This window comes from Barbatula barbatula, assembly GCF_947034865.1.
Source record: "Barbatula barbatula genome assembly, chromosome: 9".
Lineage (NCBI taxonomy): Eukaryota > Metazoa > Chordata > Actinopteri > Cypriniformes > Nemacheilidae > Barbatula > Barbatula barbatula.
This window is the reverse complement of record NC_136772.1, coordinates 1,778,757-1,794,317: the sequence shown is the minus strand read 5'-3', so window position 1 is coordinate 1,794,317 and position 15,561 is coordinate 1,778,757. Positions and strand designations below refer to the sequence as shown.

The 15,561-nt window shown below is 39.5% G+C and overlaps 1 protein-coding gene across 1 annotated transcript in view; it reads right to left on the bottom strand.

The window, feature by feature from the left end:
- Positions 1-15,561, bottom strand: part of LOC306898821 (potassium voltage-gated channel subfamily H member 7) — a 52,587-nt gene that overhangs the window by 26,849 nt on the left and 10,177 nt on the right. The window contains exon 3 of the mRNA XM_079464640.1: positions 1,291-1,446. Within this exon, the coding sequence (XP_079320766.1) occupies positions 1,291-1,446 (156 nt within the window). The remainder of the gene's footprint in view (positions 1-1,290; positions 1,447-15,561) is intronic.

Below are 15,561 nucleotides of genomic sequence, written 5' to 3'. Positions count from 1 at the left end.
TCAATCAAATAGTCTTCTGAGTTTCTTCTTGTACTACTGAGGGTTTCTTGGACAGAATACGCTCAGTGTGGAATCCTGTAGGACAGCATGCTATCATTTGAGAGAACAGAAAGAATACCATATTGGATTTAATCTCGTTCTCCATGCCGGCAGCTAAATCTGCACGCGCTGATAAGCATGTTAAATCCTTTATTGATAAGAGGCCAATTATAAACCCGCAGAGAGCAGAAGATGCCAACATCCCAACTGTTTCAGAGCAGTCCCGGCGTGAACCTCCTGTCTCATTTACATTCAGTGATGATGAACGCCCCACTGCGCTCGGATGATCCGCACGCGGGCCAGAGAAAGTTCTTCCTGTTCTCAACACTGCCAGGTAGCAGGATTAGAACGGCTGGTTTAGCTCAGCACAGTCTCAGACGCCGTGCCCAAGGACCGGTTGGCTGAACGTCTGATGCATATACGCAAACAAAATTGAAAACACTTGCGGTTTTGCTATTGCTATGGTTGACATGTTCCTAGTCACCTGAATAATGTTTGATGGCACAGATGTTTGAAGCAATCTCTGTGGTTAAAACAATATTCACACAGGTAGTGGTCTAGCTTTTGTTGAAACTAGTAAGTTTGTATTAGCACCTATTGTACAATCCCTCTTTGTTTGACATATCGCTTATTGCTCCCCGAAATCTTTGTAAGCCACTTTGGATAAAAGCGTCTGCTAAATGGCAAAATGTAATAAAGAGCTTAGAACAGCATCTTTTTTATCGGCAATTCTTTTTAACATGGTATCTATCAAAAATGTGCAATTTTATACTGTTTTCAATCATAATTGACAATAATTGGTATTTTTATCTACTGTGTGTTCTAAAATGGCTTTTTTGCGCAAAGTGCACAAATTGTGAAAAGCACTAAAGAAATAAAACCGAAATAAATATCAGACAGGGCTTGGAAACATATTAAATAAACACAATAAAAACTATCACCAATACAATATTGTGAGGCTCAACACAGAGGCCAATATGCGACACCAACAAAACCTTCCTCGAAATTGATCTGTATAATCACAGTAACTATTTAACATTTCGCAAGTCATTGTTTTAACTTATAGCATCTCAACATTGGACACAAATGTAAAATAATCATTTGAAATGACTTTTAAAACCAATTTGATTCTGCTTAAAAGGCAGCAAAAACATGTTTAACAGTGCCAAAGATGATTTGATGGGAATCAACAGCCAGCAGATGTTTCCTACACGCACTTTCTAGAAACAAGAAATAACCGTTCAGACTCACTGATGTCAGATTTGGCAGGCGGCGTAAGGTTCAGTCTTTCCGTAGAGTCATTGCTGTCCTCGTCGAGAACACAATCGAAGTTCAGGATGAACATCATGACGACGCCTTCTTCATTCTTCACGGGGATGATGTGAGTGTTGCAGAGGAATTCTGAACCTGTGGATGAAAACAGTGAAAAATGAATTTAGAAGTATCATCTTGTTAACAACCCCCTCTGTTGTGTGGATTTCCTCTATAGCGTGTTGATGAAGACATACGGCCCGAAGCCCAGATTAAGAGCCGTAAATGGAAATACAGACATCACTGAGGATTTCAGACTGCCAAATGAATGATGCTTCAATTGAGATAAAGATCACGGTCACTTCTAGACTCCACTTATCACCAAAAGCACACTCTTAAAACTGAAAGTGTTTTAAAGGTTCTTCACAGTGATGCCATGAACCGTTAAGTCAAAAGTTCCTGGAAGAACCGTCTCTATGGCATCGTGAAGCAATTCTACTCTTTATTTGGTTTCTAACCCAAAGCCGTCATGCGGTTTCAGAAAATGTAGAATACAGTAATATGGACGTTTAGGTCATGTTACACATCATTGAAATACTTGTGCTGAAGATATAAAATGACAGAATATCATGAATATCCAATACTGTTTAAATTTATGACACTAACAGGCAACTCGCTCTTTACATCTCACTAGTAGTGCAAAACATAACCTGTCTTTCTCAAAAACGCTGGCAGCAAGCATCATCTGTAATATGGGGATGGTGTTTATAGAAAACAAATACTAAACAAAATACCTTCATTTACAAGGTGTGCAGGAAGACAATGGCAACAAAAGGTGGAAGCACACACAACCATTCTCATCGCATTAAGAAGAAAATTTGAAGGTGGTCATTCCAAATGCTAAAATCACCTTTTTTATTCTATAGCAAAAGCAAAAATATCAAGATATACTACATTCCAAATTTTGCAAAGATATTGATATATTACTTAATAATTATATAACTTGTATTCATTTATAATTTAACAATAATTATAATAATTAGTATAAGATATTTCAGGCACAGTATATCACACTGCCCTACTTACGTACGGATAAAGTAAATTCATGGTGTTTTGGTAACTGAGAAATCTTTGTATTTCAGGCAAGAAAGTGAAATGCGTTCGTAATGACATGAAGGCTAGTAAATGATCAAATCTTCATTATTAAATGAATAGATTCATTTAACCGGTTGATATCTGCTCTTACATTACACCGGTAAAATGTTTCATAAATTGTATCAGTCACTTTTTGTGTTTTGCAGACCGCAATTCATTTATGACAGATAAGCATTAAACCCGGGGGATATTAAACAACCATCCACTGACAACACACATCATGTTTCATACACAATAGCACACCTCACATCAACTCATCAGAACAGCTTAGTCACGGCTCTTTATTCAAATACAAACATCATTTATTTAATAAGCCCTGAATACTTGATGACAACATACATCTGCGGAACAGACGGCAAATTGCAGAAATACTCTTTCCTGAAAACCACCCCTGGAAAGAGAGTGTAAAGCCCGAGCTGGATGTACGCCAGAGGATGTGACTGTGGTTAAATGTGGTGAATCCGACCCAGAGGTCAAAGGTCGGAGCCCGTGCTGCTCTCTGCAGACTCAGCCCCGTTTGCCTGCTCTTATTCCACAGACACGTGCCTGCGTGCTGCATGACAGAGAGTGGAGCTCTACAGCACAATGAATTTGTCCACTCGGACATCAGTGTTCTTTTTTTTAGACCAATCCATCCTTATCTCTCTCTCTCATTGAGTCCACGGCCAAAGCCCCTTTAGAGATGAAAGGATACAAAAAGATACTCCAGATATCAGCTGCTGGAGAGGATTATTAAAAATGTTTGGGTGTCTGATCAGGACAAATATGCTTGTGTTTTGTCAGTCCTGATGGTTTTTGTAAATACAAAAAAATTGAATATAGCCGGCGCCGCGTAAACGTTAATAAGAATTAATCAGCAGCTCTAGATGTATTGTGGCCATTGCAGTCCTATGTGTTGGCAGATTTCTTAACTAAATTAAGGCTGAAAGCATAACAAGACACATTTAAACTGTGAAAACATATTTTTGAACTTTTCTTAAATACTAGGGGTGTGAGAAGATCCGATTGGTTACAGAAGAACACAATATCCTCACGCAATTGGCATGATGGAGTGCTGGGCTCGAAATTGCAACCATTTTGTCGCATATGCTCCCTAAATTGAATCTGTGCGACCATAAAATATATTTGTTTGGTGCATTTGTGCAAGTAAATTTTGTTGCGGTGTGGCCTGTTTTCAGTACTGTACAGAACACGCTAATAACTGCACAAAGTATGTGGGTGCTGTGAGCTACAGTGACCAGCAGGGCCATTCATAGACAACGTGATTTGCCATCCGGCGGTGCTACTTTCCCACCATTTCTCTATGTAAACACGCGCTAGACAGACAGTTTCAACAGTGCCTCCCGCATTTAAGGAATTGTTCACTTTCAACATACATTTTCATGATAATTTACTCAACCCTCTTGTCATTGGAGATGTTGATGTATTTTTGTTTTAGTTGAAAAGAAGTTAAGGTTTTTGATGAAAACATTCCAGGATTATTCTCCATATAGTGGACTTCAATGGACTCCAAATAGTTGAAGGTCAAAATTATTGTTTCTGTGCAGCTTCAAAGGGCTTTAAACGATACCAGACGATGGATAAAGGTCTTATCTAGAAAAAAAAAAAATGTACATTTTTATGTACATTCTATGCAAATTAACTAATTTTGTCCATTACTGTCTGCCATTGACTGTCTGTCCAATATTCCTTACTGCAAACCCCAATGAAATCAAATTTATTTATTTATTCATTAATTTGAAATATAAATATAAACAAATGGTTTTAGCGATTTGTTTTATTTTTATTCTGTACTTCAGCTTCTCTAGGTTAAACTAAACGCTTTTGGCTCATTACAATCTCCTCCTTGCTTTCATTTCATTACGATCTCCTCCTTGCTTTCATTTCATTACAATCTCCTCCTTGCTTTCATTTCATTACGATCTCCTTCTTGCTCCTTTTGCTAACTCATTACAAAATACGTGAATGCATCAACATTTGCACATTTTAAAGCACTTCAGGGGGTCTTTAAAAAATTTTCTTAAGAAAAAGCCAAAATGATCGTATTGTATTTGGCCTTTAAACTGCTCTGTAAAAGTAGGGTTTTGGTTGATAATGTACCTCTGATACCTCTCATGTCCACAGCCACACCCAGCAGGAAGCTAATCTATCACTTTTAAATGCTGACAGCACTAAAGGTCAGATACTGTAGGTCACACACAGTGGATTACGGAGGGAGAGGGACATGAATATTGAGGACTAAGCATTTCATGCATCTTGAACACTACAGCAACGTCTTGCAGACAGGCATCATTAATATTATTAACACAAAACCCATGAGAAAATGGATTAAATGGGGTGTGTAGTGTTTTTGGGTAATGCTGTTTAATGTATCTGCTCAATATGATCAAAAGGGCATCTGGACTGAAAGTGGCTTTGAAAATCTTCTGAAGATAAAAAATGTCATGACCTGACCATGAGAATGTATGTGTCCAGGACCACAGACGAGGAGCCACAGACGAGGAGCCACGGACGAGGAGCCATAGACGAGGAGCCACAGACGAGGAGACTCGGACGAGGAGATTAGGACGAGGAGCCACAGACGAGGAGACACAGACGGGGAGACTCGGACGGGGAGACTCGGACGAGGAGATTAGGACGAGGAGCCACAGACGAGGAGCCACAGACGAGGAGACTCGGACGAGGAGCCACAGACGAGGAGCCACAGACGAGGAGACTCGGACGAGGAGATTAGGACAAGGAGCCACAGACGAGGAGCCACAGACGAGGAGACTCAGACGAGGAGATTAGGACAGGAGCCACAGACGAGGAGACTCGGACGAGGAGATTAGGACGAGGAGCCACAGACGAGGAGCCACAGACGTGGAGACTCACACGAGGAGCCGCAGACGAGGATCCGCAGACAAGGAGCCGCAGACGAGGATCCGCAGACGAGGATCCGCAGACGAGGATCCGCAGACGAGGATCCGCAGACGAGGATCCGCAGACGAGGATCCGCAGACGAGGAGCCGCAGACGAGGAGACTCACACGAGGAGCCACAGACGAGGAGCCGCAGACGAGGAGCCGCAGACGAGGAGCCGCAGACGAGGAGCCGCAGACGAGGATCCGCAGACGAGGAGCCGCAGACGAGGAGCCGCAGACGAGGAGCCGCAGACGAGGATCCGCAGACGAGGAGCCGCAGACGAGGAGCCGCACACGAGGATCCGCAGACGAGGAGCCGCAGACGAGGAGCCGCAGACGAGGATCCGCAGACGAGGAGCCGCAGACGAGGAGCCGCACACGAGGAGTCGCAGACGAGGATCCGCAGACGAGGAGCCGCAGACGAGGAGACTCACACGAGGAGCCGCAGACGAGGAGCCGCAGACGAGGAGCCGCAGACGTGGAGACTCACACGAGGAGCCGCAGACGAGGAGCCGCAGACGAGGATCCGCAGACGAGGATCCGCAGACGAGGATCCGCAGACGAGGATCCGCAGACGAGGATCCGCAGACGAGGATCCGCAGACGAGGAGCCGCAGACGAGGAGCCGCAGACGAGGAGCCGCAGACGAGGAGCCGCAGACGAGGAGCCGCAGACGAGGAGCCACAGACAAGGAGACTCAAACATCCAAGCACTTACAGTATACTATTGAAAAAACTAAAATATCAAAAAAATATCTTAGAAAAATTGAAAGTGGAATAATTCCATACAAAGCATTTATGTACCACTATTATCTAATCGGACGCTTTAAGACTTTTGTGGTTTATTTGGATGAAACTCTGTAAATGTACATGTACATATATACTATAAGTGTTTGGATTACATTTGTGAACCGATGCTCTACAATCTCATTGCAGAAAGACAGATCTTCCTCCACATCCCAGATGTAAGAACGGGGTAAAAAATGTTATGTAAAGAAACGAGACTTGGGTGATATCTTTCTCAGATAGAGGCCAAATATAGACAGCTTGACAACTGGAAACGTCAACCAACATGGATGTGGATTGAATTCCGAGACAGCTTCACAGTTCTTCGAGGTTTCGCTGGCTCTGAGAATTCCAGTTGAAGTCTGCCGCTGCTAATGTGCTCCAGCACGAGCCGGTTAAATTTAGTCAGACAGCCAGCATACTGCTAATGAACAATGGAGACAGCCGCTTCCGAGACAGAGAGAGAGAACTGAACGTGTGTGAGAGCTTTTCAAAGCCAGACTGACACGAACAGACACGTTCTGCGGTGAGAATCATCAGATCTGTCTGCTTACCGCATGGTGGGAAACAGGAGAGGTTTGTTAACATCAACACTCGCGGTGTTGGTTTATAAATCATTTTTTATAAATCAAAATTATAAACCGAAACGCATTTTACCTTAAAGACAAGACCTTTATAAGGATAGTTCACAAAATAGAAAATTCTTATATCATTTATTCATCCAGTATGTTGATTGACTGTCTTCTGCACATCACAAAAGAAGATTTTTCTACCAAACAACACTGATTCCATTTCCTAACCCTTCCATTCATATAATTTATGTTTCACAATGCTTCCAGTCACTAATGATAGCACGGTGGCACTTTCTGTGATAAATAATGGACAGACATGGATCCTACCGGTCTGTTTGGCGTTTTGTTGGCCCAGTTTCAGTCGGGTTTCTCATATTGCCGCTTTACATCATGTACTGTTACAACAGTACCACTTTACACAGGTCAATCCTGTTCTACAGGACCTGGAACCTTTAAACTTATGGTAGCACTTAACAATAACATCATATTCATTAACCACACAACACCAACAATGAGCAACATATTTTACAACACAATCTTTGTTCATGTTTGTTGAATGTTTATAGAATTTGTAATTTAATAAATAAACAGTTTTAAAGCATCGTTCATTGTTAGTTACTAATGTTACCAAACTTGATTATTTACATAATGTTAAGAAAATGATCAGGGTTGAAATAAAAAGACTCAAACGAGTTGTTGATCTTTACATGTAATACTGTATTTAATAATACTGATTTCTGTAATGAACTAAACCTTCAAACTAAAACTTTTGATTTCATAAAGAATAACAGGAGGGAAGGTGGGGAGGATGACCTGGCAGAAGACCTGTAAATTGACTAATAATCATGTAACTAATAATTCAATTGAATTGAATGTCCTCGTGCGCAGAATAAATGTAATTCTTGCCGTTGATATCGAGCAGATGTATGGATGCTTCACGTGGCTCATCAGAAAGTATTAAAGATAATTATACAGTAAGTGTCAGTGAAGTGCATCTCGTGTATGTTTGGTGTCATTAACTTGACAGTCAACCGTGTGTAATTGGTTTCTGGTATCTCATCAGGATAAAAGACACGGCAGACGATATTACACTGATAAAAGATCCCGTAGACGTAATGATGGAGAAGATCTAGTGTCCTGATGGAGGTTGCGTTAAGAGAAAGACGTCAAGAAAGACAGCCACACCCAAGAGAGATGGACTAGTCTCATGTTATCAAACGTCACTGGAAGCGTCTTCCAATTGCGTAAATGTATTATAGTTCTGTAATCTCTTAAATGGGTTTTATAGGACAACAGAAAATAGATTATTCAGATATTATGTGCTGTTTTTGTGATGTACAAGTGAGATGTTGATGGCGAGTTTGATTGTGATTGTGGTGGTTTTCTGGGTAAAGTACAGCATTAAAGCCTCTTGTTGTGATGTGGGCAACAGTAGTTACAGTTTCTGGCTTGAATTCGTGTTTGTTTTTGGGCTTTGAGAACAGAGGCAGATGGACAAATGCTAGTTCAAAGAAGAGGTCTCTTGACATCCTGTATCACGCTGAAAGTCACCTGTAACAAAGCTTGGCATGTCAGCGTGCTGACATGTACATATACACGTCCAGAAGGAATAGTCGCACAGGTTTTGCTTTTAACGCTTCTATAGGTTCAAGAAAACCATCAACATATGATGTCAAATACAGCTGCCAAACTTTAAAATAATAATAATAATAATATTTGTTATATTCTAATATACAAAAAAATGCCTTGTGTGTTGTTATTTTTTGCTAATCCTCCTTAAATTGTTCTTTCAGTTTATACTCCTTTGCATTTAAAATTTTAAATACTTTTTTTCACTATCTTTAATAATATACACTCTTAAAAAGGTGCTTCACGATGCCATAGAAGAATGTTTTTTGTCAAAAGGGTTCCACAAACATTTGTCTTTGAAAAAGGTTCTTTGGATTATAAAAAATATGGTTCCTTATAGAACCTTTGACTAAATGATACTCTGTGGAACCAAAAATTGTTCTTTTTGGGCATCGCTGTGAAGAACTTTTTAAAGGGATAGTTCACCCAAAAATTAAAATTCTGTCATCATTTACTAACCCTCAGGTTGATCCAAACCTGTAAAAATGATCTGCTAAAAACAAATAAATATAATTGGAAGAATGTTAGTAACCAAACAGATCTCATCCCCCATTGGCTCCAATAGTATTTACTTTCCCTACTATGGCAGTAAAAGGGGGATGAGATCATTTCGGTTACCGACTTTCTTCCAAACTATCCCTTTAAGCACCTTTATTTTCACCATACGTCAACCAACAATATTTTCTTATAAACCTACACATTTTAAATTCTTTTTGAAACACCAAAGGTGAAGCACTTCATGCTATCCGTTGCAAGGTACATCAACAAATATGTAAATAAGCAAAGTTAACTTTTGCACTTGAGGCAGGATCACACAACAATGCTCACTGTCTCTTGCCAAAATTTCAATCTTTTATTGAAAACGTAGTGCTATGGGGGCGGAAGCACATCATCGTCCTGTGTGCATGTAGCCTATTGGACTGAAGATGTCCATATTCCATCACTTTGGTCATGTCTGTGTGTTTCAAGTTGTTTCTTAGATAGTAAAGATGTTTGTATTAGCCCCTATCGTACTATTGCTCTTCTGTGACATATCGCTTATTTTTCCCTGAACTCTTTGTAAGACGCTTTGGATAAAAGCGTCTGCTGAATGACTAAATGTAAATGTAAATATCTGATATTACAGTGGTTAGCCGGTGACACTCATGTGTTGGTGGAATTGTTTATAGTGTCAATGTTTCTGTAACCTGCTTCATGTTACAGACATCAGGTGACAAGAGTTAACCTTTAATCTTTAGATTGTTTCTTTCGAGAATTAAGAGACGCCGGCTACGGTATTTACCAGCCGGGACTCTTGACTCTATACTGTACCGCATGACAGACGTCTTTACCCTCACTGACTCGCTGTTTTTCCAGCTCACTACACACTTTGTGTTCCCCCTTCAGCATCGAACACGTCAGTCAGGAACTCCTCGGCTTCACTCGCACACTACACTCAGCTGTCAAAGTGCTGTTCACAAAACACTTATTCAATCTATTCAATATTTTCTTATAAACCTACACTTTTGAAAAGGTTATAAGCAGATTTGCAATTGCAGTATGGGACACTTCTGTTATCAGCCATTCCAATTCAGATATTCTCCAACTGGTCTATATACGGTATCAATCTTCTACTAACTGAGATATCAAACCGTAACTGAATTTGCTCTGTAGAATAACATCAACACTAAGATCAACCTAAGAGACCCCAATTTCTCCCAGTTTAAAACATCCGCTGTACTGGGACCAGTCTATCCGTCACGCTTTGAAATGGTCACTGCTCCGAGACCGTGTCCGTGTGAAATTGAACCGTCAATGACTCTCACTTTGAAACTGAGAACACATAGAAACTAATTGCAGTGTATTTTGGATTTAGCAGCAGTCTCGTGCACTGAAAAGGCTCCTGATATAAACATAGTTCCTCTTTCAAGATGATGGAAATTTCATTAGATTGATATTTCCACCATCAATAATTAAAACATCGTGGCGCAACGAGACATCAATACACAAGTATGCATTTCACTCAGGACGTTCTGGAGGAAAGCTTGTTGTCCTACACCCTCAGGGTCCAAAATAAACTTTGTGCCACACCTACCAATGACAGGTGAATCAAGAGTGCCCATAAATATTTCATTCAATTGCTCCATTTTTATACAACTGAATTATTAACACGTTGTCGCTGTTTCCTATTTGTGACAAAAAGCATCACTCGAGACGAGTTTTGTCACTGCCAGGGGACACAATTGTTAAAATACATCAAGAGGATGTACACTCTTAAAAATAAAGGTCCTTCAAAAGCTTCCTCGAAGCCACAGAAGAATGCTTTTTGTCTAAATGGTTCCATAAAGAACCTTTCACATCCGTAACCTTTCTGATTCACAAAAATCTCTTTGTGGTGAAAAAGGTTCTTCAGATTATGAAAAGGTAAAAAGGGACGGTTCTTTAAAGAACCGTTGACTGAATGGTTCTCTGGGGAACCAAAAATGGTTCTTCCAGGGCATCGCTGTGAAGAACCTTTCAAGCACCTTTATTTTTAAGAGTGTAGGTGTAAAATGAATGTAGATTTTAGAGGTAAAATCAATCTGGATGTGGGTAAATTTGATGTGAAATATTTGCCTTCAGGTAGAGATCTTCAATAATATTGACTCAAGATTGCAACTCTACAAATCTGATGGAGACATTTGTGAGATTTCTGCCTCTTTTTCTTATGAGAAATATACGACATTCAGATGCGACTTAAGCAAAAGTTTCCATTTCTCATAGATATCTAGGGCTTCGATATTCTTATATTTGATTTTCTTATAGGCATGATATATCCTGTCATGAAACACTTACTATATAGTAAATCTTAAATCTTCTATTTGGTTTGTAATTATAATAAAAAATGGTGTAACATCATACAGACTTGAATTGAGGCAAATGTGACGGGCAAGTCCAAACGTGATGATCTTTAATAGAAACCTACACTTCATTATCAGTTTCTGTGTCATGACAGGAGCAGTAGTGTCATCTTTTCCGTTACGCCAAACATTATTTTATTGCTTGGTTTAATGAACGCATTACAAGGTGACAAAGCAATTGCCTACAAGAGCAACGTGATCCTTTTCGCCCAAAGGTCAAAGTCAGAAGATGCTAAAACACTTTTTCCCATCTTGTAAGTTCTCTAAAAAGACACGTTGTCCTCCTCGGACATGAGCGATTGAAGCGCTGCATCCCCAAGGAGAGATTTGATTTTATTCGCTGGTTGAGTTACGGCTTGTGAAGGCATTATGCTAAATATAGGCCCATAATAGTCATACCTTCAGGAAAGACTATGTGAAGTCATTACCGAATGAAGGGATGGATTTCACTCTGTAACTCTCTCCACCGAGAGGCTCTTTATACGCTAGACAAGCCATCAGAGTCTAATGACCGCAGGTGAAGAGGGCAGCTTTCTCAATCGCGCCATTGTTTTTAACCGTAATGCAATTTAAAGGTGAAGGCTCAGTGTTACAGCAGCTGAGATCCATTATGGTAGAGAAAGCGAACGAGAGTCTAAGCAATCGAATTCTGAATGAACACACGAGAGAATCTTATTACGGTGTACGCTTGGGTAATCTCAACCAGATAACTACTTTAATCCACTGATGTTGAACATCACTTCTGAGGAAACGCACGAGTATCTCTGAGAGCAGTGCTTCCGAAACGTCTTCCCCCATCAAACAATTAACATCATTCTGTGTACTTCCTCAGTTTCAGACAAAATCAAACCGCAGCCGTGACAAAGTCATACAACAGCAATGTGAACGATCAAGATAAGACACATAAAAACGTTGATAAAAATCCAGGTTATCACATAAAAAAATATTTTAGACCTTTAAAAATACATGTAGAAATTTGTCCGTTTTATTCCTTAAAAGGGAATATGAACTTGTTGCAGTATTTGAGGTCTTAACAGAATTCAGAGCATTTTCACACGTTTCTCTGGTTTTCATTTAAATGCAAATAGAAACAATATTTTTATTTGACATTTGTGAGAAATATTCTTAGTAGTTCACAAAGTAAAACAAAAATGATAATGATACCCAAATATAAATAATAAATAATTTTCTCTTAATTGCCGCGGCTGACTATTTATGTTGATATTATATATTTATATAGATATAAAAAATAAACAAAAGTATACACAGAATTCTGTAGCAGACTTTAATATAGTAAACTATTACTGTAATAATAGACAAATACCATATAGTATAATGCATATAGTATAATAGACACTTTCTTTTGAGTCGGTTTTATTTTTGTAAGTAGTAAGTTAGATAACCTACTCTCAGAAAGGTACGGAGTCACAGAATAAGAGGCGATAATATCTTCACAGCGTGATGCTTTTAAAAGCGACACAAAATTTCATTAACCTCTCGTGTGATTTAAGTGAAGATGAGCAAGCGACCGTTGCAAAAATAAGTAAAACAAAAACATAAAACCAAAACACCAGTGAATTATTCTTTATGTATTGGTGGAACTAAAACATGGAAAGGACAATTAAACTCAATGGCCATGAGAAGACATTTATTTTTCCCCAGTGTATCTCTCTAATGCATTCTGACTGTGTTGATGTTGTGGGGCTTTTTTGTTCCGTAGGATTTGACCAATCAGAGACACGCAATGGAGGAGGGGATAGAGAGCCAGTAACCCTTTGTTTGGGGTCTGGTGGCCTTGTGGCTCGCTGTGGTTTCACCGGGGCTACTGTCATGCAGACGGCGCTGGCCTACTTTCATTTCTCATCAGCGCTGCTTCATGTCGTCCTACAGACGGATCACCCGTCACGCCCACTCTACGAGCAAACCCATTGGCTGTTACACTCATGCAGGATTGTGATGATATCCTCTCCTGGGAGGTTTGATGTGTCATGTTTTGAAATGGTTGAAGGCATTTGTCATATTCTTATATTCCGCTCCTCATCTGTGTCTTGAAGCAGTGTTTTCTTCAAATTGCAAATCGGTGTGTTATGTAATGTGCAATCCCTCTTTATAAGATCACATTCTGTACAAAGTGATTTTCAGTGCATCCCAGCTATACATTCTTTTCAGCATGTGCATTCCCGTGGGATCAAACTTTAGATTTTGTTGTTCTTGTGCCATGGTCTATACTTCAGCTTATTGATGTGAAATATATTCAAAATATTGAAAAAAAAAAAATAGAATTGTCGCTAAATACTGGATGGGTGTCAACATAAAGCTTTAAAAATGTACCCTTCACAGCAGTGGCGGCCGGCCAATAGAGGGCGCTAGGGCGCCGCCCCCCTTAAGCCACAAAAAAAAAAAAAATTAAAACAATTAAAACAAAAATAGTAATAATAATGAGAAAAACATCAGTATGTCAATATTTGTGTGTTTTAAATATGGAATGCACCCAGTAATACATGTAAAATATGATACAAAATCATATTTGCAACCTTTCCTCTGCCTGTCTGACCGCTTCATCAGCTCTGGGGCGATAGAGAAAGCGCCCCAAGGAGGCGGGTCTATGTAGCAGTTAAGCCAATTGCTAATTTAAGATATGAATGTGTGACATAAAATTTAGCCAATCAGCGTTCTTAAATAGAATCCAAGAAGGGCGATCATTTTATCGCCCCAAGCCCTGATAAAATAAGGACTGGGCTCTAGGGGCGCCATTTTTACTAAACGACAATGGCGAGCGCGGACGTTACTCCTCCAAGACCCAACCCTAACTCGGTGAAATCTCTCCTCCAAGATCCGTTTGAGAGGAGAACTTTGTCGGAGAAAGTTCGGGTGAAAGAGCTGGGCCCAGATCAACCTGACCTCTCAATCAAACAGCAGGCTAGCGAAAAAGGGAAGCAGTATATGCACGGCTTCTCCCGTAGCTTCACACACACACACACACACGTTTCTTTGTATATAGTTGACCTTAGCATAAAAATCATTCAGTTATATATGGTACTCTAAAAAATGTTAATAGTGTGTTTGCTAATATTACTGTATATATGTTTTGTATCAATTAATTGTTGCAGTTCTGGAGCACATTAACAATTAGTTACATTTAGTTTGATCATAAAATACTTTATGCTATTCTTCCAGTCAAAGGTTTGAGTTCAGCCACTTGATATCCATTTCTATATTATACATCCTTTATACAGTGTAAGAATTCCTATAAACTTTATAATAATTTAATGTTATTGTCCACTTTCCACTCTGTTCTGACAGCATGCATATTGTGTTGCCTATTTACTACCAATGGCACCAACAGCCTTTCCAAAAGATGTTACTTATATGTAGAAATAGTCAATTGTTTACAAGTTCAGTTTAAATGCAAATAAAAGGCTTGTGTTTGTGCATCATGATGTTTATGTTTTTGTGTACGAATGCCTCAACTTTTTAATATTGGCATTAAATAATTACTGACTATTTCACTGAGCACTGCTGTCCTGCAGTTTGTGTTAAATTTTATTGCGATGGTTACGGAAACAAAAAAGTATGGCACAGCCCCACCGAGAATATTTTTCACCAGCCGCCACTGCTTCACAGGTGTTATATGAAGATGGGAAGGACTTAATCCGGTATATAAAATATTCCTCCAGAGGTGGATGGTATGACCAAACATCACATGTCAGGGTAGAAGTATTTATCACAGTTTTCTAATAAGTTAGCTGTTGATTTAGCTCGAAATTCTGTGAAAATGTATATTTTATATATTATCATTAATATAAATATATATATCAAATATTTATTTTAGTTTTCTCTTTTAGTTGGACTTAATAGAAGCAAACCAAAAGATGAAAAATGCATGATAAGTTTGACTTCAGAGCAGAAAAGCTTTGCGTTATGTAACGCTTGAGTTCAAAACAAAAGACTCAAAATACCAAAGCCAGTATTATGTAAGCAATATTTAGTATGTCGATCATTTTTGCAAAACAACCCAAGCAGGTTTAAATGTTACTGTAGAAGAATTAAACTGTTGGCTTTCATAGGAAGATGTTGTTTACATCACGACAGCTCATTCAGTTTCATACACACCCTTTCTTCTGCTGATTCTGCCGAAGGACAACCCAGAGCAATGATCTAGAATTGCCAAGAAGGGTTTGCCTTTCTAAAAGCTTTCGTTTCTAAAACCAGATTTCTTGATGGAATCACCACGCTCTCTGTTTCACCCTTTCCATATGCCAGTCAGATTAGATCTGGCATCAGAATGGCTGCGACGAGGAGTGCGGGGCGATGCTGGCAGCGGTAGAGGAACAGATGGTTTAGGTTGCA